General features: G+C 41.2%; 2 protein-coding genes across 4 annotated transcripts in view; one reads left to right on the top strand and one right to left on the bottom strand.

Annotated features, from left to right (window-relative positions):
* LOC143881307 (uncharacterized) overlaps positions 1 to 19,947 on the top strand; it is a 41,511-nt gene extending 21,564 nt beyond the window's left edge. Inside the window, exons 5-8 of the mRNA XM_077384298.1 lie at positions 17,654 to 17,803; positions 17,913 to 18,198; positions 18,675 to 18,908; positions 19,235 to 19,947. Coding sequence (XP_077240413.1) covers positions 17,654 to 17,803; positions 17,913 to 18,198; positions 18,675 to 18,908; positions 19,235 to 19,618 — 1,054 coding nt within the window. The 3' untranslated portion in view covers positions 19,619 to 19,947. The remainder of the gene's footprint in view (positions 1 to 17,653; positions 17,804 to 17,912; positions 18,199 to 18,674; positions 18,909 to 19,234) is intronic.
* Positions 19,948 to 20,715: 768 nt separating this feature from the next.
* Positions 20,716 to 27,423, bottom strand: part of LOC143881306 (metal ion-binding protein) — a 70,042-nt gene continuing 63,334 nt past the window's right edge. For 2 of the 3 annotated variants that reach the window (XM_077384297.1, XM_077384296.1), the window contains 2 exons: positions 22,607 to 22,729; positions 20,716 to 21,253 (listed from right to left, as the gene is read on the bottom strand). In XM_077384297.1, the coding sequence (XP_077240412.1) occupies positions 21,121 to 21,253; positions 22,607 to 22,729 (256 nt within the window). In that variant the 3' untranslated portion in view covers positions 20,716 to 21,120. Of the gene's footprint in view, positions 21,254 to 22,606; positions 22,730 to 26,152; positions 26,271 to 27,423 lie in introns of all 3 variants that reach the window. The other variant, XR_013251920.1, reaches the window with a different exon arrangement.

The following is a 27,423-nucleotide window of genomic DNA, read 5'->3' as shown; positions in this document are numbered from 1 at the left end:
TACCTCTTGAAGCACTTCATCCTCTCGGTATAAATTTCTGCATCCTTATGTGGAAGCACCCGACTTGAATCTTCACTAAGCCATTGCTCACTATAATACCTTTAAGAAAGGAAAAACTAATTTAGCTTCAAATTTCAAGTCAAAAGTTAGAACTTAGAAATAAACATAAATAACTAATAATCCAAATAAATTTAAAGTCACCTAACCTTGGATTCAATGAATGAGCCATGCAATGAAGTTGAGTGTTGCTCTTGTTCCAACGAGCAACAAGAATCTCGTGCACCCCGTCGAAAAATTTGGACTCTTCTTTCCTCTTTCCTTCCTTCATATTGCCGCCCTTACTTTCTCTATCATGGTATCCCACAAATCATAAACCAAGTGAAGGCAAGGCGTATCCGTGTCACCGTCTCTAAGCATGTCATAGATGGGGGATGTAAATGCGAGTATGTAGTTGATAGAATCCTACCATCCGTCATCTAACACCTTCTCTTTTACAAACCTCGATTTTCCCATGTCATCCTCCCTATAACAAGTCCATTTGTCACTAATAACCATTGCTTGAAGACCTTGCTATAAGAGTTTCAATCTCTTAAGCATAACAATAACACTCGCAAATCGAGTCTCCGCCACGGCAAGCAACTTCAAAGTGTTGAACTCGTTGAATATGGCTAGTCTCATGGAATGATTCATTATGAAATTCTTAATGATGCTAGCATCTCCCGAAACATCCGTTATCCAACTGCATTCGTCATATGTAACTTGATTTGCTTCCACATTCTTCGCCGCACATATGTTCTTCAAAGCAAGGTTGAGGGTGTGCACCACACATGGGGTCCAAAAGATGGAAGGAAACTGTGCCTCAATAAGTTGCTCGGCCGCCTTGCAATTTGCGGCGTTGTCGGTAATTACTTGGACAACATTTTCATGTCTAACTTCTATAATTACCTCCTTCAACAAGTTGGCAATGAAATTTTTTTCCTTTGTCTCCCCCGAACAATCTACCGCCTTGAGAAACATAGGCCTACCCTCGGTTACCGCCATAAAGTTAATGAGAGGCCGCTTTTGTGAGTCACTCCATCCATCACTAACAATGCTCACCCCTTTATCCTTCAATGTCTCTCTAAGGGGTTGCAACAACTTATCAACATTTGCCCTCTCTTTTTGTAGTAGAGTCGTTCTTAGCAAGTTGTACCCCGGAGGCAAATAACCGAAAATTGGATTGTTGGCCGCACAAGAGTATGAACTCGCATAGTGTGGGTTCCTTGCTAGGTGAAATGGCAAGCCACCGCAGTAAAACATCTGAGCAATCTCGCCATGTACTTGATCGCGGGCCGCCATGTTAAATGCCTTTTCAATAGCACTCACACTTCCACTTGGACCACTTGTCTTTCTCCTCTTTAGATCAAAACTTGGAGGGACAAACATACTACTTGGGCAACTCAATGATCCACTACTTGATGATGGCGGCAATGTCACTCTCTTGGGAGCATTTTGCTTCATAGCCTCCTTGCATTCTTCCTCCAACCTTTGCATTCCGAGTAGGTCATTTGCTTTCACCTTAGGACACGCTCCGATTTCTTGTCCTGATACCTTCAACAAGTGCGCTCTAACCCTTGTGTAGGAGCTATTCCAACTCTTATGACAAAAATTACATTCCCATCTCACATTCCCTCCACCCTTAGGATCTTTATCAAATCTAGTGGCATACCTCCATAAGGGCTTCGAGAGGTCTTCATCAGTAGAAGTAGAAGGTGGTGCATTTGTGGCTTGGGCGGCGCTATTAGCCCCGGATGAAGACATTCTATTAAAAGAACAAACACAAATTTAGTTTTGGGAGTTAAAATTAAACATAATTTTTGACTCCTAAAATCAGTTTTGGGCTCCCAATCGATTCACACAATCTTAAATTAACATGGCCCTAAAGGGTAAAGGCCTCTAATTGAGCCCAAAACGGATTTTGGGGGTCAAAATTAAACAATATTTTTGACTCCTAAAATCAGTTTTGGGCTCCCAATCGATTGCTAATTTGTCACAATCTTAAATTAACATGGCCCTAAAGAGTAAAGGCCTCTAATTGAGCCCAAAACGGATTTTGGGGGTCAAAATTAAAATTATGTTTAATTTTGACTCCTAAAATCAGTTTTGGGCTCCCAATCGATTTTCACAATCTTAAATTAACATGGCCCTAAAGGGTAAAGGCTAAAGCCCTAACGACCTAACCCCTCTAATTGAGCCCAAAACGGATTTTGGAGGTCAAAATTAAACATAATTTTTTACTCCTAAAATCAGTTTTGGGTTCCCAATCGATTGTCACAACTCACAATCTTACATTAACATGGCCCTAAAGGGTAAAGGGCTAAAGGTTAAAGCCTTAATGACCTAACCCCTCTAATTGAGCCCTAAAGGGCTCCCAATTGAATGTCACAATCTCAAATTAACATGGCCTGAAAGCTCACAATTAGAAATTTGGGATTTAGGGCTTTAGGCCCCAAAGCCCTAAATCCCAAATTCCCAATTGTGACCTCCAAACTGAAAATCAGTTTAGGGCTTCAAAATTACAATCCATTTTAAGATTATGCCAACCGATTGTGAGCTCCAAATTGATTTTTATGTGACTCACAATCGGTTAGGGCTTTAGGCTATTTTTTAGGGCAAAAAAAAAGAGAGTAGAGATTAAAAAAAAAAAGAGAGTAGAGAGAGATAGAAAGAGGAGAGAAGTAGAGAGAGAGAGAGAGTACCTTTGTAGGGTTAGGTTAGGGCTCCGACGACCGACGGTGGCGGAGGCGGCGGTAGTAGTTGCAGGGAGAGAGAGGAGAAACCGAGAGGGAGAGGAGAAAATGAGAGAAGCCCGGGCCGAGAGAGAGTGAGAGAGGAGAGTTGCAGAGAGAGAGACGCGGGGAGAGAGAGAGAGAGAGAGAGAGAGAGAGAGAGAGAGAGAGAGTTGCAGACGGAGACGGAGATGAGAGAGAGAGAGAGAGAGAGAGAGAGAGAGAGAGAGAGAGAGTTGCAGACAGAGAGGGTGAGGGAGAGGGTTCGTGAGTGAGGGTTTTGGGTTTTAAAATCCTTTTATAAATCTTAACCCCCCCCCCCAAATTGCTATTGGCAGCCTTTTTTTTTTGTTTTTTTTAAAACACTTAAAAATGTGTCGGGTGCGTCGGGTGCGCATCCCAACCGTACCCGACCCGCACCCGACCGTAAAATTAGAAAAAAAAGTTTTTTAATCGGTTGCGCACCCGACACGCACCCGGGACGCACCCGAGCGCACCTGTGTCAGATATGCACCCGATACGGGTACTTTAGACATTTTGAAGCACCCGTGCTTCACAGTCCGACAGTCTCAAATGGTCCGATCATGGATCGGAGTTCTCGGCCTTCAAATTGCTTTATGTGTTTGTGTTTCTTTATCTCATCTTGTCGTTGGCAGCACATCGTGCTTTATCCTATTTTGAGATATTAGAGATCTTTCGATTTTCAACAATCTGCAGTTCACGCATTCACCGTAAAGTAGGAGCTAGGACACTTCGATAGACAGTCAAAATGGATCGTAACCATCTGCCACAAAGTGGCTAGAGGCAAAGGAAATGGAAAGCAAAGAAACACGATGAAGTAGACAAAATAAAGGTTCTTGCTTGGAAAAATTAGGAAGGAAATATTTAGAAAGTATACCAAGCAAAAACGTGGGATAGACGGCCATTAATTCATGCCTTGTGTAAAAAAAATATCTCAGGCATCACACCTAGAAGAGGAGAAGGGGAGCATTAAGGAGGGGGAAAAATGCGGCATAGACGGCCGGGGGATTGGTCTTGCTCATCTTGTGGTTACTGTAATTTTAAATGGAGAAGTCAATGTTGATGGTGCCAGGAAAAGGGAAGAGGAAAAGAAAAGAAGAAGTAGAAAGAAACAAAGTTAGATCGTGGTGGCGACAAGAGGACTGATACTGCTCATCCTGCAATTACTTAAATTTTAAATGGCGGGGCAGATGTCGTTGGTGTCACTTGGATAGAGAGCGAAGCTTTCCACCTCCCGAAGAGTCCTCAAATCCAACGGATTTGGGTACCGTGGCTCAGGAGGGAGAATGTTGGCATGATTCTGGACTGATTACCCCTTTTGTTGAAAGAGGGATACCGTCCTTATCCATCTTGGGCCCGGAGGTGGAAACGAGACTTAATACCCTAAGTGCATATTTGGTAGGAAAAAGAAAAGATTTATCTGGATCCATTCAGGATCTCTGGCTCTGGGCGAAAATCTGTTGGGACATTTCTACTTTCCCCTGTCCTTGTCTTCTATCAAAGGATGAAGTTTTATTCATGTAATAACCGGTAAAAATATATATATTATATAGTCACTATGCAAGATTACTATGCAGAAATACTATGCAGAATACTATTCAAAACTACTATTCACAGTAGGACCCACCAAGTACTATTCACAAACGGGTCCCACATCAGCGGGCCCCACATCAGTAGGTCCCACATCAGCGGGCCCCACACAAGTAGGTCCCACATCAGCGGGCCCCACACAAGCGGGACCCAACACCGGTCAAGCACGCCGTTACGAGTCAAGCCCGCCACCAACGAAAATAAACTAAAATAATAATTAAATAATAATTAAATAATATTATTTTACTATTTAAAGTACTATTGAAAATAATTAAATATACTTAATTATTATTAAATAGCCTTTACTATTCACGCAGCAGCCTTTTACTATTCACGCAGCAGCCTTTTACTATTCATAAATAATTAAATAATAGCCTTTACTATGCACAAAAATGCCTATAAATAGAGGAAGAGAAGAAGAAGAAAAAGAAAAGAGAAAGAGAGAGGAAGAGAAGAAGAAGAAAAGGAGAGAGAGGAAGAGAAGAAGAAGAAGAAGAAAAAGAAAAGAAGAGTGAAGAAAGAGTAAAAGAGAGAGAGGGGGAAAAAGAGAGAGAAGGAAAAAGGAAATCCACTATCCAGGTAAGTCTGTCAATAGTTATTTATTTAAACAGTGAAATAACGGTGATATGGTTGGTTCTACCACCTATGGATAAAGCGTGCATATGAGGCGATAACTCGCTATAGATTATGCAAGTTTTATCATCTTAGGATAAAGCATGCATATGAGGCGATAACTCGCTATCGATTATGCAAACTTTATCATCATATTTGAACGGTGAAATGCTCGCATAGTAACCGTAAAGTAACATACAGGGCCCACATGAATAGTACATACAGGGCCCACATGAATAGTAACATGCGGGGCCCACAGGAATAGTAACATGCGGGGCCCACATGAATAGTAACATGCGGGGCCCACATGATCTTAAATTTGATAGAAAGAACACAGGGAATATTATCAGAAAGGAATTTGATAGAAAGAACACTGAACACAGGGAACATCAGAATTTGAAAAGGGTACTTCTCACGTTGCTTTCGTGAAATTCTCATCTGCACGATCCTTTCCACGTACATTCAGGCAAGTGAATATGGACTCACTTCATAACGGTAATTCAGTGTAATTCCTATGATTATTTGATATGTGATTGTGTTAGAAGGTAAAAGTATCTTCAAAGGAAAAAGCATCTTCAATACCATATGTCTTTAAACTTTCATTTCAGAAAGCAAAATTTGCATATTCATTTCAGAAAACAACATTGCATAAATCCTGCATGCCATTCTAGGTTGAAATGAAGGGAGGGAGGACTAAGGCAGACCCTTAAGATCCGAGATAGGACTAAGGCAGACCCTTAAGATCCGTGAGAGGACTAAGGCAGACCCTTAAGATCCAAGAAAGGACTAAGGCAGACCCTTACGATCCGTCCTTGGGCAAAAGCCAAAAGTTAGGACTAAGGCAGACCCTTAAGATCCAATAAAGGACTAAGGCAGACCCTTACGATCCGTCTTTGAGCAAAGCCAAAAGTTACCCAGGCTGAGAGCGTACGACACCTGGCTAATAATGCATATTCGGGTGGAACCATATGGTGACCCAAAGGAAATCCTAGAAAGGAGCACGTCTCATTAGGGGGCGGAGGTTCCTTGATGGTCAATAGTTGACGGCCAGAGTCAGGGTAATTGGGGAATTGCCATAATGGCCATAATGACCGTATGACTATTGGGGGAGAGAACATATTTGGGAATCACAGTGAGGATGAGAGTTCATACAAAGTTGATTTATTTCCAAATTTGATTTATTTGAGAAAAACTGTATAGTTTAAAATGGATTCTAATGTTGATCATTGAAAATTTTTATGGTTATTGTACTGTTTCTTTTATGTCGTGAGCCTTTTTCCTTGCTCTTACGTTGCTACATTTCCCTCCACAGGATTAGTAGAAGAGGGAGCCTTCGCAAACGAAGACATATAAATAAAGCGGGAATGGGAAATAAATAGAGAGAGTGGGGTGACAGATGGCTCATCTGTCAAACTCAGTTTAAGAATGTAATTTCGGGCTGTACTGAATTTTATTTGGAATGGGTTTCATTATTGAGAATGCTTCCGCTGCTCATAAAGAAAAAAATCAGGTGAATGTGTCAAATAGGTGTAACGGCTTGGTTTTCTGGAAATCGGGTCGTTACAGTTAATGTTTGACTCGGTGGAGATGGCCTCCGGAGTTCTGGCTAAGAAAGACGAGGCCTACGGAAGCATCTTACTTTCCCTCTCCATCTGGAATCAAGACTATGTCCAGGGATCCGAGGAGCTTTGGGTCAATACATATGGCATCCCTCTGCAAGTCTAGGCTACCTCAACAGTTGAAGGCTTGGGAAACCTCTTTGGACCGGTCTTGGAGGTGAAAATGGAAGGTAACCACAAACACTGTATGAGTTTGTATCGGTCAAAATCTTTGCACTTAGATGGAAGTTGAGCTATCCCTTCGTCAATCTATGGATTTCTGATCACTGTTACATTGTGGGAATCCTAATTCAGGAGTCTAAGAGACCTCATCTGATCTCTGAGGCCGATCCTTGTGAGCCTTGTGAATCTTCCCTTGCTCCGGGACCCTTCCTAACTCCGGCAATGCCTCCTCTGAATCTTGGGTTGGAGATTCCGGGCGGTCCGACAGTGGTCCAGGCTATGAACTGCCCGGAATCCATCCGAAAAATCTAGATCAGGAGAACCATCGACTTGTCTGAGTCTGGGCCCCTGTTTTCAAAATTCAAATCATCTGGAGCATGGGTGGGAAAAGTGCAGGGTGCTCCTTCCAAAAATGTGCCTCCCTTTTCATTTTTGATTGACCGATTGGGGCTGGCAGGGAGAAACCTTAGATATCAAAAAGGTATTTCTGGCCTACCTTGGTATCGAGGCTTGACACCTAAGGCCTGTACCGCCTTTGGGTGAAGATCATGGATTTTCTCTAGCTTTTGACATGGTTGAGCTAGATGGCGTTTGGTTTTGGCTTTTTACAGAAGAGAGAGAAAATTGGAAATATCTGTCAGATGAGGACCTTAGTACTATAAAGGCTCTTGTACTGGAATTATAACTCAAATTTTTTCCGAAAGGTGAAGAAGCCTTTTTGAGATGGGACGGTTTGAATGATTAATTCGGCTACACAGAGAACTTTTTTTGGTAACTGGACAGGTTGAGTGACGGCCACTCTAAATTTTAATTATCAGGTGCATTTAGAATAAGCCATTGGGGGTGTGGAGGGACACCTGGCCTCTAGATTTTGACCAGGGTCATTGGGAAGCGGTCATGAAGCGGAAATACTTCCGTCTGTCTTTTGGCATTCTTAGCAAAATAGAGAAAAAAAAGAGAGAAAAAAGAGAAGCTAGAACATTCAGAAATGTAAAACTTGAGTGAGTCATCCTAGCTTCAATTTAGGAAGCACCCTTTTGACGTAGCAGAATTGGAAGAAACTTTAAGCAGATTGCGGGCCTTGGTATACAATGAAGAACTGGCCTCCAAGGTACTTCCAACACAAAGAGAAAAGATTAAAACTTTTCTGAAAAGTCAATGGAAATTTTTTAAGAAGGCAGCCAACAATCGACCAGAGACATTCTATAACCCTACAGGTACTTACAATGTAAAAGAAACCCATTCGCCGATGCACAAGCACCCTTTCTTCATCAAGTTCTTGGAAGATGAAAAGAAAGAAAGGCTTCTTCGATGGGAAGAAGATAAGGCGTCAGGGGTGAAGAGGGTGGAAGATCTACTTAGTCGGAAAAAGAACCTAGGGGAAAAGATCCCGTATGAGGAGTCTGGTGTATCTGAGATTGAGCAGCTTCTCTTGGAGTTAGAAAAATGTTCATATTAAAAAAGTAAGTCCTGTCGCTTTTTGGTGGGGTAATGAGGGCTTTCAACATTTGTCTCCAATGAAGTACTGAGTAGATATGGTTTTGTTTGTTGTTTTAATTATTAGTAGAGTGAGGAAGGAAAAAGGGTTGTTTAGAGGGGAAGTCGGGTATTGTGGAATCCATGACGTTGGTTTTAGTTCTGTTGGTCGGTGTTAAGGTGATATCTTAGAATGGTAGATTGGAGAGAGAGGAGTATCTGTCCCATATAAGGTCAGATTCCAGTGCTAGTAAAGTAATGTGATGGTGTTGCTGCTAAAGAAGTAATGCGGTTTTTTGGAGCCTGTTGAGGAAGATGATGGATGTAGTTACAATGATTTTAGTGCTGGAATTTGGCAGGGCATGGTTGGGTAAAGCTTCTCAGGGTATGCCTTGGCCAGTCTTCTTTGATATTACGTAATGCCAGGAGGGCTCCTGGTCCCCAATGTAATTACCTTCGTATCAATGAAAATATGTCGTCTTTCAAAAAAAAAAAAAAGGGATCGTAACCCAACAGCGAATGTAGGATCGTGGGAATTTCCTAATTAGGATTCGACCAATAAGGATCTGACATATTGTGATCCAGGCCTAGGTGGATCTGAGCTGAATTGGATCTGTTTACAGCCTTACCCACATTGTAGGTTGGCCACGCAACCTTAGACAACAATGGCACAAGACAGCCATGTTGTCCTTAAGTCGTGGTCGGATTTCGTTGAGGCTTGAACTTGAAATTTTTGTGGACTTTTTTGGATCTTGGTCTGCATCACGGTGGTTTATCATTGTAGGATCTTGTTTAGAAGAGATACTAGCCCAATGACATGACTGTTCTTGTGGGAATTACATTTTGGGTGGATGCTTGGTTCGGTGAGTCTCAATTATGCCGTGCATCTTTGAGACTCCAAAATCTAGCAAGTGTCGAAGGGGGCTATGTGTTAAGGATTGCTATTATTGGGAGAAGAAGCCGGGCTTTTTTTTTTTTTTTGTGGCAGGTGGGGAGAGGGGGAGGGGTGGTGGTGTTTTTGACGGCAATAGTTGGTATATTGAACACTTGGCAAATGCTACAAGAGAAGTTTAAAAGTGCTGGTTGATGCATAGCAGGTAAGGAGGGCTGTTTTCAACCATTCATCTATTGTAGGGTGGCGGGCTATTTTCACAATTTTTACATCGAGAGGGTGCTGCTTCATAAGTCTATGAATGATCATTTTAGGAAATGGTAGAGGGCTGTTTTGGGTCTTAGAAAAAGAAATCTTTGTTGTATTTCTTTTTATATGATGTTTTGGACTGTATGGAATGGGAGGAATAATAGATTATTTGATGATAGAGGAGTTCCATCTGGAATTTGATTATTGATGTCAAGCTTTTCACTATACACGAAGCCTTGGCGAGGAAAGAGTTTTGAGTCTTTTGGGGAAATTTCCTTTGCAATCGGAAAGCAATATATTTATTGGAAAGGGTTGTAGTAAATGGGTGGCACCTTCTTATCGGTACTCTTAAACTTAACCTCGACGACCACGTAAGGGGCATCCTGGGTCTAGCGGGTGTTCAACGACAACGTAAGCGCCATCCCCGGGTCTAGCGGGTGTTGGAGACATGAGTAGGAAATGCTGTGGGGGAAATATTTCAAGCATATTTCGGTCCCATTTTTTGAAGATTATAGTGAAGCAGAAGTTTGAGCACCTTTAACGGGACTTTGAATCTTCAAGGAAAGTCTTGATGGTCAATTATGGTGTGGAGGGCGTTGCCTAATTAATTGCTTGGACCTCAAATTTAAGCCTGGGCCAGTGGATATTAGCCGTCATCTTTGAAGCACGTAACAAGGAGCATTAATGCATCAGCTGACCTTCCCGCAAAGGATGGCGTGATTAGGGAATCTTGTGGGTCAATCAATACTGCTATAGGGTCAACAATTTTAGTTTTGAAGGTGTGGTTCCTTTGCCTTCTATTTTTTTTAAAATGTTCTATGCTGGAGCCATCTCCTCCTAACCATTTCTTTCTTCATACATTTCATTATTACCTTAAAATATATTCCAGTTTGCTGGCTGGCAGAAAATCTGAGAGTAGGTACTCCCATGCCAAGGCCATCTAATCTTTTGTTCTGGCTGGCTGGCAGAAAATCTGAGAGTAGGTGCTCCCATACCAAGGCTATATAATCTTTTTTTTTCTCTAAATTTCCAATGGTAAGATGTTTATTTTCTGCTTGTGTTTTTTTTTTTTTTAAATTGACAAATTTCATTAATATTTGAAACGCAATTGGGACCAGTGGTCCCAGCCTGCTAGTACAAATATTAGTAGGACACCGGACATATCCAGTGTTTCTCAAAAGATAGAAAGCATCCTTCCAAAGGAAAGGATAGTGCTATCCTTGCGTACTGAAGTGCGCTCATTACAAATATGAAACTATTTCAAATTCCTCCCGTTCTGCTCCCGCTTTGGCCAGAGTATCAGCCACCTCATTTGCCGATCGCCTTCGATGTTCAAGCCTCGGATTAAGTACTCGCATGAGATCTAGTGTTTCTGCTACAATATCTTGCAGTGTCCAAGGACCCTTTGATGATTCCGTAGCCCAAGCCATGACATCTGAGGAGTCACCTTCCACTATAAGAGGACGTTGGTTATGTTTTGACGTCCAACGGAGGCCAAAGAGTAATGCTCTAACCTTAGCCTCGTTAGAGTCAGATATTCCACAAGGTCCCGAGTATGACATAACAACTGATCCAGAAGAGTTCCTAATGACTCCTCCGACTCCTGCTCTTCCTGGGTTACCCTTAGAGCTGCCATCGAAGTTCAATTTCAACCACCCTGTTGGCGGGCGTGACCATTTTGGTTTAGGCTTGGAGCGAATAGTTCTGTCCCATATTATTGACCACCAATTCCTTATGAGGTCACCCATACCATAAGGAGTTTGTTTCTTTGCCCTTGTCCAGGAAAACATTTCAATTTTGGTATCCAAGGCCACGCGAGCCACGGTTCTACTTTTTTTTTGGAAGATGCGTCTATTGCGTTCTTTCCAGACATTCCATACGATGGCATATGGAACAGTTGCCTAGAGGTATCTACCCATTTCTCCAAAAGGTCCTGCACTCCATCCAGAGAGAACGGAGCTGATAGACTGAGGGCACACCCTGGAGATCCCAAAAGCTCCGATTGCTTTTGTCCATATGTGATAAGCAAAAGGGCAATGCAGCATTAGATGATCCAGAGATTCATCATTTGATGACAAAGGACACACATACTTGCCATACTGAAGTGTCTTTTCTTTAGGCGATCACATGTATTAATCCTCCTGTGTATCAGTGTCCATCCAAAAGCTACTACCCTTGGTGGAGCCAATGATTTCCAAATGTGCCTCATCGGAGAAACGTGACCGTCATTTAACAAAGTAAAGAAAGACTTGGAGGAGAATTCCCCAGTAGAAGACGGGATCTAGACTTTTTCATCCTCATATTGCGAGCAATATGCCGGTTCGAGGGAAAGAAGTAATCTCTGGAACTCTTGAATTTCATCATCCTTGAGGTCTCGATGCAAGCGAATATCCTAGAATCCTCTTCCCCCTAGCCCTCTCTCACCAAGTAATTAGCAACAGTCGCTTCAGGGTTCGAAGCAATTCTAAAGAGCCCCGGAAATTCCAGGCAAAGTTTAGATTCACCGCACCAAAGAGCCAGCCATAATCTTACCTTGGTACCCTTTCCTACTTTGTAACGGATTGAGCTATCGAACTCCTCTTTAGCGGAGCAAATGGATTTCCATGCACCTGAGCCCTTTCCTCCCGTTGGTTTTTTGAAGCTCCAACCTCCCCATTTGGAACCATATTTTAGCCCTGTTACCCGATGCCATAAGGCAGATTTCTCCTTACCATATCTCCACAGCCACTTGCCAAGCAAGGATTTGTTCTGTAGTCGAATCCTACCAATGCCCAGACCTCCGTTCGCCTTTGACTGTGTGACTTTCACCCAGCTAATTAGGTGCCTTACCTTCTTCAATGTCCCGTCTCCGTCCCATAAGAAATTTCTTTGCAATCTCTCAATTCTCGAGGCCACCTTAACTGGGATTTTATACAAGGACATGAAATATACAGGTAAGCTAGAGAGAGCTGCTTTGATTAGTGTGATCCTCCCCCCGAGAGAGATATACTTTTTCTTCCAAGTAGCCAGTTTCCTTTCAATTCTTTCAACTACCGGATCCCATTGGGACGCCGATGGAATACCGAATCCTAAGGGCAATCCCAAATAGGAAATCGGAAAAGACTCTGCAGAACACCCAATAGATATTGCCAATCTTTGCACCTCTAGTTGATCCAAATTTATGCCCAGGAGCATGCTTTTTCCTAAATTAATTTTTAGGCCAGATGCGACCTCAAACCATTTGAGGATTGTCATGACATTGGAGATAGCCTGAGGGGTGTACTGGATAAAGACTAGTGTATCATCTGCAAATTGGAGATGGGTTATCTCTTCAGCTAACTGCCCCACTCGAAATCCCCCAATCAACCCCATTCTGTTTGCTTGTGTCAACAACAGACTAAATGCCTCCACTACCATGATAAACAAATAAGGCGCCAATGGTTCTCTTGTCGGATCCCCCTTGATGCTTTAAAGAAACCTTCTGCTGAGCCATTAATGATTACTGAGAAAGAGTTGGTTGATATCAGAGCTCTGACCCAATTCCTCCAGGATGATCTAAAACCCATTCTTTCTTGAATGAAATCAAGGACAGCCCAATCAACATGGTCAAGAATTTGCCCATGTTGGAAAGAAATTTTGGAAAGAAGGCCCGGACGCCAACTTCTTTTTGCTGAATCGATAAGTTCATTAGCTATTAGGACACCATCAAGAATTTGCCTCGAGTCAACAAAGGCTCCCTGGAATTGTGATATGATATCCCCCATATAACTTTTCACTCTCCGGGCTAATAGCTTGGTAACTATTTTGGGGATACTGTGCATCAGACTAATCGGGCGGAAGTCTCTTATCCCAATAACACCTTCCTTTTTTGGGATTAATGCGATGAAGGTCGCTTTCGCTGCTTCACTAATGATTCCTCTCTGGGCGAATTCTACAAAGAAAGCCATAGTGTCATTTTTCAAGATCCTCCAAAAAGACTGGAAGAAAGCCATAGGATAACCATCCGGACCTGGGGTCTTTGTCCCCAGCCATGGAGAAAATAGCTTGTTCAACCTCCTCCTCTGTGAAAATGCGATCTAGATTAGCTCTTTTTTCACCCGATAGTCTTTTGAAGTTAAGACCCTCCATCTTCGGACATCACTCCACAGATTTTGCATAGAGGCTTGGGTAGAATTCCGCAATTAAAGATCTGATGATATTGGGGTCTTCAACTATTGATTCTCCGTGTCTTAGGCAATTGATCAGGTTTGCCCTCTGGCTGGAGTTGGCTGTGCAGTGAAAGAATTTGGAGTTCTTATCCCCAGCCTTGAGCCACAAGGCACATGATTTCTGTCTCCAGCGGATCTCTTCTTTGCGCAGAATCATCTCATTTTCGGCTAGAAGGTTCAGACGAGCAACCTGATCCTCCTCTGACATTGTCCCTTCCTCCTCTTTGAGTTCAAAAGAGGCCAGCCTATTTAAGATAGCCTCTTTTCTCTGTATAGATTCTTCGTTGAAAGTTTTTTGCCATTCCTTGATTCTGAGTTTAAGCCTTTCAGTTTTTGGAAAATAACATATCCTTTCCAGCCCCTGACATCTAGCTCATTCCACCATTGCTCAACCTTTTCCACGAAGCCTAGTGCTTTCAAAAGATCTAATCAAATCTGAACGGATGAGGATCGCCCGGGAAATTTGATAGCTCCAGAACGATCGGGTTGTGATCAGATTTCGTTCTTGGCAACGCTTTCTGAGAGTTGAGTGGGAAACGTTCCTCCCATTCACGAGAGAGGAGGACATGATCGATCCTTGTCATAACAAGACGAACTTGTTTATTGGACCAAGTGAATCTTGCCCCGTTGAGAGGGATGTCCAGTAATTCATGATTTTGAATAAAATTTGAAAAGTTCCTCATGCTGGTTGTACTTCTTGAAAGTGTTTTTTTCGGATGGAAAGCGGATTGTGTTTAAGTCACCCCTCAGAATTCAAGGACCCTGCCATGATTCTCTAAGAGAGTTCAACTCCTGCCATAATTCGCTTCTCTGAGATGAACGAGCTGGCCCATAGACGACTGTGAGCATCCAATCCTCATTCCAATCAAGAGAAGAGAAGACTATAGATATCAAAAATCTCCCTTCTCTGATTTCTTTTCGACGGAATCTACTCTCCCTTCAAATGACAATGATTCCCCCTGCTGTGCCACTCGCATCCTTTGCAACCCATTCTCGCTGGTTCCTCTCCCAAGACCTATTAATTGTAACATCTGTGACCCCCATTAATTTTGATTCAATTAATGCCGCCAAGTATAGCTGATTCTTAGCAATAAAGTCTTTCACCGCCCGAAATTTCCTATCCTCTCTTAGCCCCCTAATGGTCTAGAAGCCTATCTTCATTGGGAGCGGGAATGTACTCCCAAGGCTTCAAAACTCTTCAAACAAAGACCCCTTGCTGGCCTGGGATCCACGTGGGACCCTTTTCTCCAGGACACAGCAGATTTCTCAAAAATTCTGGTACAGATTGAGAGGCGCTTCCAAAGGAAAAGTTGGGTTTATGTTTGGTTTCTGGTTTTGTACAGCTGCTCTACTTTGTTTTCTTCCTTTTGCATACCAGTGTTTTGATAAGTGTCTCTTTGGTTTTTTTTCTTTATGCTTCAAGCCCTGCCTTAGGATGCCCAAAGCTCGACTTACCTTACCCGCTAATCTTGGGTGAACCGAGGGTAGGGAGGTCTTTTGCTGTGTGGGTCCGGGATGCATTGCTGCCATTATGCATGGTCTAGTCACTTTTCCAGCCGCTTGCGTCAGGGGCAATTGAAATTTGAATTTTGAAATCTCTCTCTGTGGGTCAGAGGGCTTGCTAGAGTCTTCCAATGCGCGACTTTGAGGCTGCCACGTGGGAACCGATATATGGGATTTGCCACTCGCACGTGTCCAGGACTGCCACGTGGGAACCGATACTACGGTCTTCTCTTTGGTGTTGGTACGATCGCCCGGGCTATTCGACAATGACGTCGGTGCCCGATCCTGAAATATTCCGGCAGGTTCCTGCATCAGAAAGTTGCCATTCCGTCTCTTCTCCACAGACCGACACCCCTTCAGAGACCCAGCATGATTTAAAGCTATTTCCTCTGATCTCCGAGCTTCAGCATTGACTTTTGTAATCGGTTCAACCCCTACTTGGAAGGAGATACCGTTAACCCGAAGGTCCACCAGCGATTTCTGTACTTTCCAAGCTGGGGCAATGATTTTTGCTGAAGCAAAACTCACACAGTCTTCATGATGTCCTTTCATATCTGTCTCAAGGACCGTTCCGAATAACGAGCCCAAGGCTTGCACCGTTGAGGTGGCCCAGACATGGAGGGGGATTCTTGTGAATCTAACCCACCTAATTTCAGCACCCTGTTGATAACTTGGGTTCCACTCCGTGAGAGAGGATAAGTAGTCACCGAAAGCCCTATCCCCCTTATTCTTTAGGTTGGCTACCATGTGCTCCTCTTGAAACATGAAAAGAACTTCCCGAGGTGCAAGAACGGAGGGTTTTGGTAAGGTAGGAAGATTCCAAAACCCTTTCGCCCATGTCCATAAATCTTCCAGCCCTACTTCATGGTCTTTGAGACGACCAATTAGGCATGATTTCAAGATCTGTTGTCTCTTCTCAATCTCTTGCCCAGAGATCAGGACAGATGGTACTCCATTCATCTTAGTGATAAGGGTATTGCCGGAATCTGGCCAGATCTTTTCCTCTTTTGGGTTTTGTTGACTGCGAGATTTGGTTTGAGACAAAGGTGTCACTGCTGAACTACCGTCTCTTCCACCGTAGTAGACCCTACAGAGTTTCCGCCATTTGAAATTCTGGTATTTACACCTCGGACAACCCCGTCGAGCAAAACCCTCCATAATAAATTATCATTCTTTTTCTGCTCGTGTTTTCAATTTTGAATTAATTATACTTTGTTCTTTTATGGCCGGGCTCATCCAATTGTTATGCTCTTGTGATCTCATTCCTTCCAACCTTGATCATTTGTTAATTAGACTGGAAAATTATGTTGAATATTCCTTTCACCCCTTACCATTTATCTTGCAATTTTGCTTGTTTTAAATTCAAGATGTACTTCATGGAAAAAATTACATGTTATTTTGTTTTCTAAACAGAATAAATTGCTCTCATTCTGTGGGTTTGTCAAACCTTGTTGGTGGTATGCTCTAGCTAACCTTGTCTTGTTACTTCTCACCATGGTTTTAAATTTTGGTTTCGGTATGCATTTCCCTTGTCACCAAAACTGAAATTTGGGCCGAAATCCTCTCACCATTAAAAAAATAATATTTTATCTATTAGCAATTTCGGCCGAAATTACCGAAATTTCGGTATTTGGCCGGTAATTTCGGCCGAAATTTCGGACTAACAGTCAAAGAAACACGTCTACTTTTCTTGCATGACGCAACACCTGTTGCACTTATGTCCCAAAACAATAGCCCTTGTCATCCACATACCAGAACATGTCATTAAATGTCAGCACCCTCTCTCTCTCGCTCTCTCATGAAATGTCACTTTAAAGAAAGTTCAAGGATATATACACCCCGTTTTCTTCCCTGGACCACACAATTGTAGTGTTTTTAATAATCATAAATATACCTCAGGGGTGTTGCCTGAGGTAAAGTGTTTTAGCTCTGTTCTGCTTATGCAGTCCTTTTTTCTCCTTACTCACAACCCATCTTCAACCTCTATTTCCGTCTCAAATCTTCATCACACCCGGCCATGTCTAATTCCCTATTCCGATCATTGTGAGCTGTCCGATCGAGATACAGTCAACCAACCTTGCTAACAATGGCGGATTTCGTCCACAATTCCATCTATATAACGTCCAAAAACCTGAACTCTTGCAATTTGGATCGCCTCCAAATTGAAAATTCTCTCTACATTTCCATCAAATTAACTGAATGGTGTTTTTTTTATATTGCCACCTTTTTGTCCATTACCCAGACCAGCAGAACTCGTGAAAGTCTATATATTATTAGGAAATTTTACTGTTTTGGGTTTTAAAATTTGAGATCTCGGGGAAATCACCGAAATTCCGGGCGAAATCACCGAATTTCGGCGAAATCCAATACCTTCTCGTGTATTGTGGATTTCGGTTTCGGCATTGACCGGAATCCGAAATTTCGGATCTCGGTTGAAATTTAAAACCATGCTTCTCACTAACTGCGAGGTTAAAGTTTATCTGGTGTAAGGCCCTGCAACGCACATGTTGTCTCATGGTGCTATTATGACATTTTTGCAACATCTGATGTGCATGTTCCTTGATGCTGTTTCAGGTACGAAGCGTGGGTTATTTATAATTTTCTCTCGCTGTGCTTGGCATGGGTCGGAGGTCCAGGTGCTGTCGTGTTGAGTTTAAGTGGTCGGGTTCTGAAACCGTCAGTGTGTCTAATGACCTGCTGCTTTCCTGCTATACCTTTGGATGGGTGGGTGTGCCTTTACTTAATGTTCTGTCAGGTTGGCATATGGTGAGCCTTTTTTTTTTTGAAAAAAAAAATTTAATATGAATTTGTGAACCCATTCATGATTTGCCAGGCGTTTTATTCGGAGGTGCAAGCAGGGATGTCTGCAATTTGTGATTCTGAAACCCATCTTAGTCGCAATTACATTTGTACTCTATGCCAAAGGGAAATATAAAGATGGAAACTTCAGTGCAAAACAAGCATATCTTTATGTCACAATAATCTATACAATCTCATACTCGATGGCACTGTATGCGTTGGCATTATTCTATATGGCATGCAGAGATCTCCTCCGTCCATTCAATCCAGTTCCGAAGTTTATCATGATTAAATCTGTTGTTTTTCTCACATATTGGCAGGTAGTGTCCTGATATCTAGAAACTTGTTATTGATTACATGGCTTGAACTGCTGCTTTGTATTTTTTTAACTGAAAGAATTTATTCAGATAAGAAGGTCAAAAAACTAAAAACATTGACAAGCTGTTTCAAATGCAGAAAGAGGAAAAATAGGGAATGGAATAATAGATGCCACCTCATATCATAACAGAAACACATCGATGATAAGAAGTTCACTTCTCCCCACACCTTGCCAACTCATCCACTATCTCGTTATTTCTTCTGTATTTACTGTACCATTAATTTTTATCTTGTCGCTAGCTGACGTACACCTATGCCATGGGCAAAGAGATGAGGGTGGTTGTTTAGTTGGGGCTAGGATAGAAATGGGAATGGGTTGTATTTTTGTCACCTGTTTGATGGATTTGTAAAAATGATAATTTTCTGCTCTTTTTTAATGATTTTCCCCAATAAGGTCATTGTTTCTGTTTGTTTGTAGGGTGTTTTGGTTTTCCTTGCTGCCAAGTCTGGATTCATAAAGAATGCTGAAGAAGCTGCTGAATTCCAAAATTTTATCATATGCGTTGAGATGCTTGTTGCAGCTGTGGGCCATCTTTATGCATTTCCGTACAAGGAGTACGCAGGTGCGAATATTGGTGCGTCTGGCGGTCTCACGGGAAGCCTTTCTCATGCCTTGAAATTCAGTGACTTCTACCATGACACAGTCCATCAGGTGATTTTCCTTGATCATCGTCTCTTTAGTGCATGTTGTAGACTGCATCTCATACTTGTATAGTTGTTACATGATGATGCTTTGGCTATATACTAAGGCCGTCTCTATTTCAGATTGTGAGGGCCGTTTGTGAGCCCCCAACTGATTATTGGCTCAAATTTGAGGGCCTCACAATCGGTTTTCACAATCTTAAACGAACAGGGCCTAATCGATCTGACAATTAGGCATACTGGAAAATTCTCAAACTTCTATAGTTGTGTACATGATGATGCTTTGGCTATATTCTGATCGATCTGACAATATTAGGCATAATACTGATTTTGCAGTTTGCCCCTACTTATCATGATTACGTACTTTACAACAGTAATGAGGGAGGTGGTGATGAGGTAACAAGGAAGTATCGGTCACGCACGTTTGTGCCGACTGGCCAGGAAATGGATGCAGTGAGAAGACAGAGACATAATATGTTTGGGAACAAGATTGATGATATACAGCTCTCCAGTGTCTCCTCTTCTTCTGGTAATAGCAGTCCAAATATGATGTCTAACACAGTACAAGACTTGACTGATCCACAAGTGATGAAATCTTCATTGCTCATGGACCCTTCAAATTCCCTTACACAGCCCTATGACCTGTCACTGCTCGACATGGATTTATCTAGTTACCCTTCCAAGGTTCCTTCGGCCAACGACTCCTCTGGCACCCGATGACAAGCCAATCATTAAACCATTGTCAGATATTCTGTTCCAGTTAGTTTGCAGAAACATGTGGGCTTCTCTTGTGTGCTGCTACTGATTGTAGGTTATTTTGAAGATCTCAATTTAATTTGTACATCCCTTGGTTTGATCTATTTTCTTCAGATCATGAAAAGGTTCTGTGGATACACTGCTATGTGGATTTGTACATGTAAATCATTGCACTTTCTCCAGTTTCTCTGGACATGTAAGCTGGTGGTGGGCGTTTATCATTGTTGTTGAGCCCTTTTGTTCTTACCCACACACAGTATGAAATATTGAACAAGGATAACATTTTATTGAGATAGGATTACAAGTGCACTTCCATTCTGTCTTTCCCTGTGTATGGTGAAAATGATAAAAAGATCAATCTTTGGTGAAGATCAGGGGCCCTATAAGGATTAAGTTGATTTTTCACATAGCTTAAGTTACATTTCCACTATCTCCCGAAGCTCCAGTTGACCACTTGAATTTTAAAATTTGCTGAAAATACCAGTTAGGTTTGATCCTCGGTTAATCAACTTAAGATATTATGATTGTTAACGCCTTTTGAAGTTGACAGATAAAATTCCATGAAACAGTCAAGCATATGTTATTATTTTCTTTGAACAATTTGCATGGATGATCTGTATAGGCAACCTCCTTTAAGAGGATTTGCTAGGCACATTCGCAGAAAGCCATTTCGTGGCTAACTGTTGCACGAGAGAAGAGCCACTCATGCTCACTTTTTGACAGATTGTGTCTTATTCATTTAATTCAACTGACTCGGCTGTTCTCTCATGCAAAAGCCAGCTGCCAAATTGCCTAGCAAATCCCCTTTTAAGGATATCTCATTTTTATTGGCTTAGAAACATATCGCTATAAATCTTGACATAGACCTTTTTAACAGCCCTCCGTATTTTGCCACTTACCCAACAATACATTGAAAGCTATTTTCAAACGACAAGAATAGCCCTATGTCCCAGATAAAATGGCAAACGTACTCATGTTCAATTTAGGAGACAACCCTGACGCAAGCGTGTCATCTAACACGCATGACCTTGAGCCCAGTGCATTCCCTGTTATGCAACAGATGCTGTTCAACTCATTTGTCTTTTGATGCAAGATTTTCCCCGATACACCCAAGTACATACACAGTCCACATTATTGTAGGGCTAAACACACTTTCCTTCTAAGATCACTGTAGCATGATAAAGGAAAAAAGATACATGAATCTGTATAAGCTAGTCTAATTCAAGGTTGTTGTGTTGAGATTTGTATAAGAAAAAAAGAGAAAAAGAAATAAATAGATACATGCATTTTCTCGCTTTACATGAACTGTATGTATACTTATTGGGGGAGGGGATTGTTATTGTTCTTTTTTCATGTACAATTTGCAAGGGAACATTTCCCTATAAATGCCCCCCAACAGGACCCTTGCATATCTTTCCCTTTTGTGATGGTAACCAAGATCAAAGCTGTTGAAGGCCATAAAGTTTTTATCTGTCAAACCTCAGGTTATCACAGAGATGGCCAAGTTCAGGCCTGGCCTCCATCCAGGCAGTGAATTCCGTTTCAAGTGCCGATGTACAGTAGAGATACGATCTGAATGTGATTAGGAAAAAATATCGCCTGCAAATAGACAATTTATAAGCAGAATTATTCCAATAGACAATATAAAAGCAGAGTTAAATTACTGCATTCCAAGAAAGGCATGTAATAAAGATAAATACTTCTTGCCCAAGTTAACATAATGATTCTATACTAAATCGAACGGTGCCTTTTGTTGTCACTGAAGTGTCAAAAGCCTACTGTTATTTACACTAGAACAATAAAATGGGTATATATATATATATATATATATATATATATATATATGAGAAAAACGTTGGTGCGCTTAAGTGGTTATAACGCCTCCCATTCGTTTAAATGTTTGGGTCCCACATACAGGAACCAACGGGAGGCGTTATAACCAAAAAAATGGTGCGCTTAAGTGCACCAACACTTCTCTCTCTCTCTCTCTCTCTCTCTCTCTCTCTCTATATATATATATATATATATATATATATATATATATATATATATATATATATGATTATTTCGACTTTGGAGAACAGAGTAAATCATTCACAGGTATTATATACAGATATGAAGACAGTGGATAAAATACATACTGTTTAATACAGAATTTCAATCAGTATATATTGATTCGTTGGACTTTGCTAAATAAAAGTAAAATATTGTGACTGTACTTTGGTGGATTAGCTGTGTACACAGTCAACTCATTCTCTCCCTTATGTACTCATGTAAATGTTGAAACCTTCTAACTATTCTAAGATAGCAAGACTACCTTTAAATTTGTGAATTGGAGAAATTATATGGTGGCCGACCGTCAAGTCCCTTGTGGGTGGTACGTTAAAAAAGTACCACCCTTGATGTTTGATCCAACAGCAGCCTCTTAAAAAGTGAGATGCTGTCGGATCAAACATCAAGGGTGGTACCGCCCGCAAGGGACTTGACGATCGGGCACCATATAAAAACTCTGAATTGTAAGCAGAATATATGCCAACTACCCAGCCTGCAAATAACCCAACAGACTTGCAATAGGTGCTTAAAAACATACTCAGACAATAACTTCCCCAAGGTAAAGCTAAGTTGACTTGGCAAGTCAATTATTGACCCAGGGAGTTTTTTTTAATAGAAATGCAGGGTCAAAACCGAGTTGACTTGGGCAGTCAATGATTGGCTCCAGGAGTTTTGAAAATGGGATTGAGGAAAAAATGCCTTTAAATAGGTCAAAGTGCACTCGACCTTGTTTCTGAAGGCACAAGAAATGCATTACTTGTTACAAGAATGTGTTACCAGTACTTCTAAATACAAAGATAAAAGAATAATCAGCAACCCCCCAGTTACAGGAACATGCCTATATTGCAAAACTAGCAAAAGAATACCATATATCAAAGCACTTGGGAAGTCAAAACTAACCTCAGGGCTTTAATGCCCATATCCATGAGGTATGACCTCTTCTCATCATCACAATCGGAGCACTTCTCAAGTTCCTTTCTATAGTAAAAAATATCATCTCGTAAATGCCCAGCACCAGCACACCTTTTGAATAGGGGAGCAGAGTCAGTTGTAAAAAGAACATAATATAGAATCACAAGAAGGTTAAGTCACAGCATTAGATTATAGGTATCCAACACGGGTAGCATTTGGTACTAGAACTATCCGAGGGGAAACAATGATGGAAATAAATTAGAATCTCATGTAGACCAAATTCAGAAGCCAAAACAGATGCTGCTAATAAAAGCTCATTTTCTTCTCTACACTAAATGCTAGAAGGATCTGTAAAATTGTGATCTGTGCAAAACCAACACGCAGTATGTATGATAATACACATTGCAAAATGAAAAGGCGTTGCTCTATCAATAACAACATGATTCTAGAGTTGACAATCAACAAAACTTGTGCTCCTTTTAATACTTGTATCCTCATAACTCTTGAGAGCTGCTGCCCGAAGCTCCCGACTATTGAAAGGTGACTAAATCAAAGCTAGAGGTTTCCAAAGAGTTCCCCCAAATCAAATTTTGCAAGCAGAAACAGATGGATAGATTAAGAAATAAAATTAAAGTGTTGTAGCAAGAAAATGAAACAGACTATTGTATTTTACTTGATTTATCATGATCAGAGCAGAGGTACACATCGGGACACAATCATTACTGCAGGTATAAAAAAGGGACGTTGTTCAAGATATTATATTTCAACCTTGAGACAACTCCCATTCCCATTGTTACACTATTATGTATGCTGGATTAAGAAGCAGGTGAAAGAGGCTTCAAAGTTTTAAAAGATCAAGTTGGTGGTTATCACCAACTAAACCTTTTCAAATTTATAAATGGAATCTACACAAAATGAAACTAATGGTAATACACTGGAAATAAGAAATTCTTCTAAGAGTTTTATGACTCGCAAGCCAGATTCTTAGATCCAAATCCATGTTTTTATCATCTGTACCACATCATTTAGGTATCAGAGCAAGAGTTTCGTTCTTGGAGATTGATCATGGCACCCCAACGAAAAGATGTAATGCAAGAAGATGCCGATTGTTGAACTCGAAATTTAACAAAAAAAAAGAAATAAAGGTAAAATCCCTTGAGAAACTAAGAGAGAAAAAAGGGTGGTTACACGCTATGTTATTCCCAAAAATAAAAAAGGGTAAGGGATTTGCTAGTGTCCATCGCAGAAGGCATTTCGCAGACGGTCTGTTGCATCTGACAGCAGCCACCTTGTGAGTGAAGACAAAATCTGCTGAAAAGTGAGCCTCTATGGCAGCTGTCAGATGCAACAGACCATCCGCGAAATGCCATCTGCGATGGACGCTAGCAATTCCCAAAGGGTAAACATGAAGTTACCATATTGTAATGGAAAAGAAAAAAAAAAAGAAGAGCCCACTACTAAGGGAAAGAAATCCGCTAAATTTAAGGGAACAAATTACTTCTCGTAAAAGATGAAACAAATAAACCACTTTAAAAATTGGTTACGTAACTTCCCATAAAAGAGGGAAGTTGAAATCTTGGAACCCAAAGATATAAGTGAGGTGGCATTCAAAGCGACTCCAAAAAAGAGAAAATGGAGATCGTGAAATGAAAGATAAGGGATGAGGTGGCAGTTGCCAACTACTCCAAGGAAACTCTATAAATAGGAGGAAAGATCCTTTGAAAAGAGATCTGATCCGATCCTGGCGAGAAAAAGCTACGCAAAGGGGATCAGATCTTTTGAGAGGAGCTACGGGAAATGAATAGAAGAGAGGGAAGAGAGAAAGGTGAGAAAAGATTTGGCTAACAGTTTCTTTTTTTCTTTCTTCTTTCTTTCTTCTGCAAATTTTCTTCGGGGAAGAAGACATTTCTCTTTCATGAAAAGGATGAAGAAAATCCCTTGAGAGTATTTCCTCTTCCAGGGACTTTCTAAAGGTCCCTTCAAGGAGTCTCTTCCCAGAGACTCCCTAAAGGAAGAAGACCTTTCTCTTCCGGGAGAAAGATGATAACGACGGGCGGCTTCCCCCAAAAGATAAAGACGACGGTTTCCCCAAAAGAAAGAAGAAAATCCCTTTAGAATCCCTTTTCGGAGACTCTCTAAAGGTCCCTTTACGATCACCTCTCAGAGAATTCCCTAAATGGAGAAGATCTTTCTCTTCAGGGAGAAATATGATAAAGACGGCGGTTTCCCCAAAAGAAAGAAGAAAAGTCCCTTTAGGATCTCTTCCCAGACACTCCCTAAAGGGAGATGATAAAGACGACGGTTTCCCCCAAAAGCAAAAGACAAAGACGATAGTTTCCCCAAAAGAAAGAAGAAGATCCCTTTAGAATCTCCTTCTAGAGACTCTCTAAAGGTCCCATTAGGATCTCTTCCCAGAGACTCCCTAAAGGGAGAAGACCTTTCTCCTCCTGGAGAAAGATGATAAAGACAGTGGTTTCCCCCAAAAGCAAAATAAAAAGACGGCGGTTTCCTCAACAGAAAGAAGAAAATCCTTTTAGAATCTCTTTCCAGAGACACTCTAAATATCCCTTTAGGATCTCTTCCCAGAGACTTCCGAGAGAGAGAGAGAGAGAGAGAGAGAGAGAGAGAGAGAGAGAGAGAGAGAGAAGACATTTCTCCTCCAAGAGAAAGACATTAAAGACGACGGCTCCCCAAAGGAAAAATGAAGAAAGTTTGGGAAGATGAGGAAAGTTCACAGGACAAAGAAATTTCATCTGAAAAGATCTGTTAACAAAAATCAGATCTTTCTGGAGGACAATCAACTAAAAGTTGTATTTAGATAGGGAACCTCTTGATGGATAATCAGATGTATTTTCTTTCTTCAAGAAATGTAATTAACGGCTAATAAAGCCGAAAGTGTACGATCCCTATCAAAATTAATAAAACCTCTTCTCGCAAGAGGGAAATTTGATCTCAACACATTTTATGTGTGTGATTATCTTTATCATGCATGTGAAATTTGTTAAGAACACCGACAACGGATGAAGAGAGGGAGTTGAGTTGTGCCGTCAGGTTGAATCCCTTACACAACAGTTACCGCGCCAATGTCACTTGTCTTCGGATGGAGAGAACAATGTGGGTGAAGATGTGGAGAATCTGTTACATGAGGGAGGCCGCATGATTTTCAAAATTAGTTCAAAATTCATGTCCACAGCCACGATCTGTTACATGAGTCTTGAAAATCACCAATGGGATTATGGGCCGAGGACTCCCTTGATTGATTGGTTCATGTAGAAGATGCTATAGAGTTGAACGAAGTTTCCAGACCCATGAAGGTTCCTCTAGTTGCTATACTAATGAGAGGAGAGCTTCGGATGGTGCCATCAATTGAAACTCATCAGAGTTTCGCAAAGGAAAATCCAAGACCACTTCTTAGGAAACCATGAAGATGAGATGTGAGTCTTTTTGTATAAATACTTGTGCATGACATCTTAAAGATTCAAAAATCTGAAGCAAGGATCTAGAATTGATGATGCCTATAGGAAAGAATTTTACCAATAGCTTTGCTATAGTAAGTCGGCCGAGTCCGATGAACAATTGGTTGCTCAGCATATTGGAGTATTGAGGCAACAATTCCAAGACATTTTGAAAATGTTGGATATAAGGTCCATATCTGATGCAAAACAAAGGGCATTAGTCTTACAAAATAATTCAATCAAACTACAAGTGGAAAAGGACCTTTATTAGATTGGATCTTTGGATGGGCTCTGCCAACTACCACTGTGAAATATGTTCTGTATGGAGTGGCCGGGGGGAGGGTTAAATTAATGAGCCCAAATCACTATTAGCAATTTTACAACAGGGACATAGATTGTCCAAATGCTACATAGCTTCCATGAACATCCTACTTAGCCAATGAGTCTGCTACACATTGGCGATCCAAGGAGAATTCGAAAAAACTACATCTTTCCCCTACACATACAGGATCCTAACAATGACCCTGAACTGCAATGCTTAGGTAGACTATGACATTGAAGTTACCTTGCACTGACAATCTTCTGTCCAAACCCTTCGTAAAAATCTGGTTACCAATGGAAAGCACGGACACCATTGCCTCATTGTAGTCTACAAAACCAAAGGGGCCTGAAAATACATCTTGATAACTTCTTTCTTCTTTGTAGGTAAGCTGGGACTGAACCTACGTCCTTAAGGTTGAGCCGTTGAGGTACAAAACCATGACCAATTGACCACCAGGCCCCCGACCCTGACTTTGATAATTTCACTCTTAACATTCCCAAATGTTCATCCAATCATGTTGGTATTGGATTCCCAATAAACTTCCATCGTAATCAAGCTTGATGGTAAGGGGTCGATGTGACTTTAATCCGGCCATGTTCTTCTCTTTGGGTCCCTGTCCATAGGCAATCTCAATACATTTCCTATTGTAAACCACTGAAGAAAAAAGGGAAGAAGGAAAAAAGAGAATGAAGAAAAGAGAGAGTTCATCGCTCTAGAAAACCTCCCTTATATATATATTATAAGACTAAAGTAAAAGAAAGGAAAACACAATTCAGCACTTCCAGTTAAACTGATAGAGGGAGTTCATCACTCTAAAAAACCTCCCTTATATATTATATATTTATATGACTAAAGTAAAAGAAGGGAAAACACAATTCAGCCCTTCCAGTTAAACTGATATGTCCAACACACCCACCCCCCCGGCTTCTCCTCTTCCAAGCTGGATCATATACAATGTATAGCCTAGCTTTTCACAAAAGTAATCCAACTGAGACCTTCCCCAAGACTTGATTAAAACATCAGCCAAT

The sequence above is a fragment of the Tasmannia lanceolata genome, unplaced genomic scaffold (genome assembly GCF_043159265.1).
Source record: "Tasmannia lanceolata isolate RefF3 unplaced genomic scaffold, GAP_Taslan_0.1 ptg000007l, whole genome shotgun sequence".
In the NCBI taxonomy this organism is placed as follows: domain Eukaryota; kingdom Viridiplantae; phylum Streptophyta; class Magnoliopsida; order Canellales; family Winteraceae; genus Tasmannia; species Tasmannia lanceolata.
This window is presented reverse-complemented; position numbering and strand designations above follow the sequence as displayed.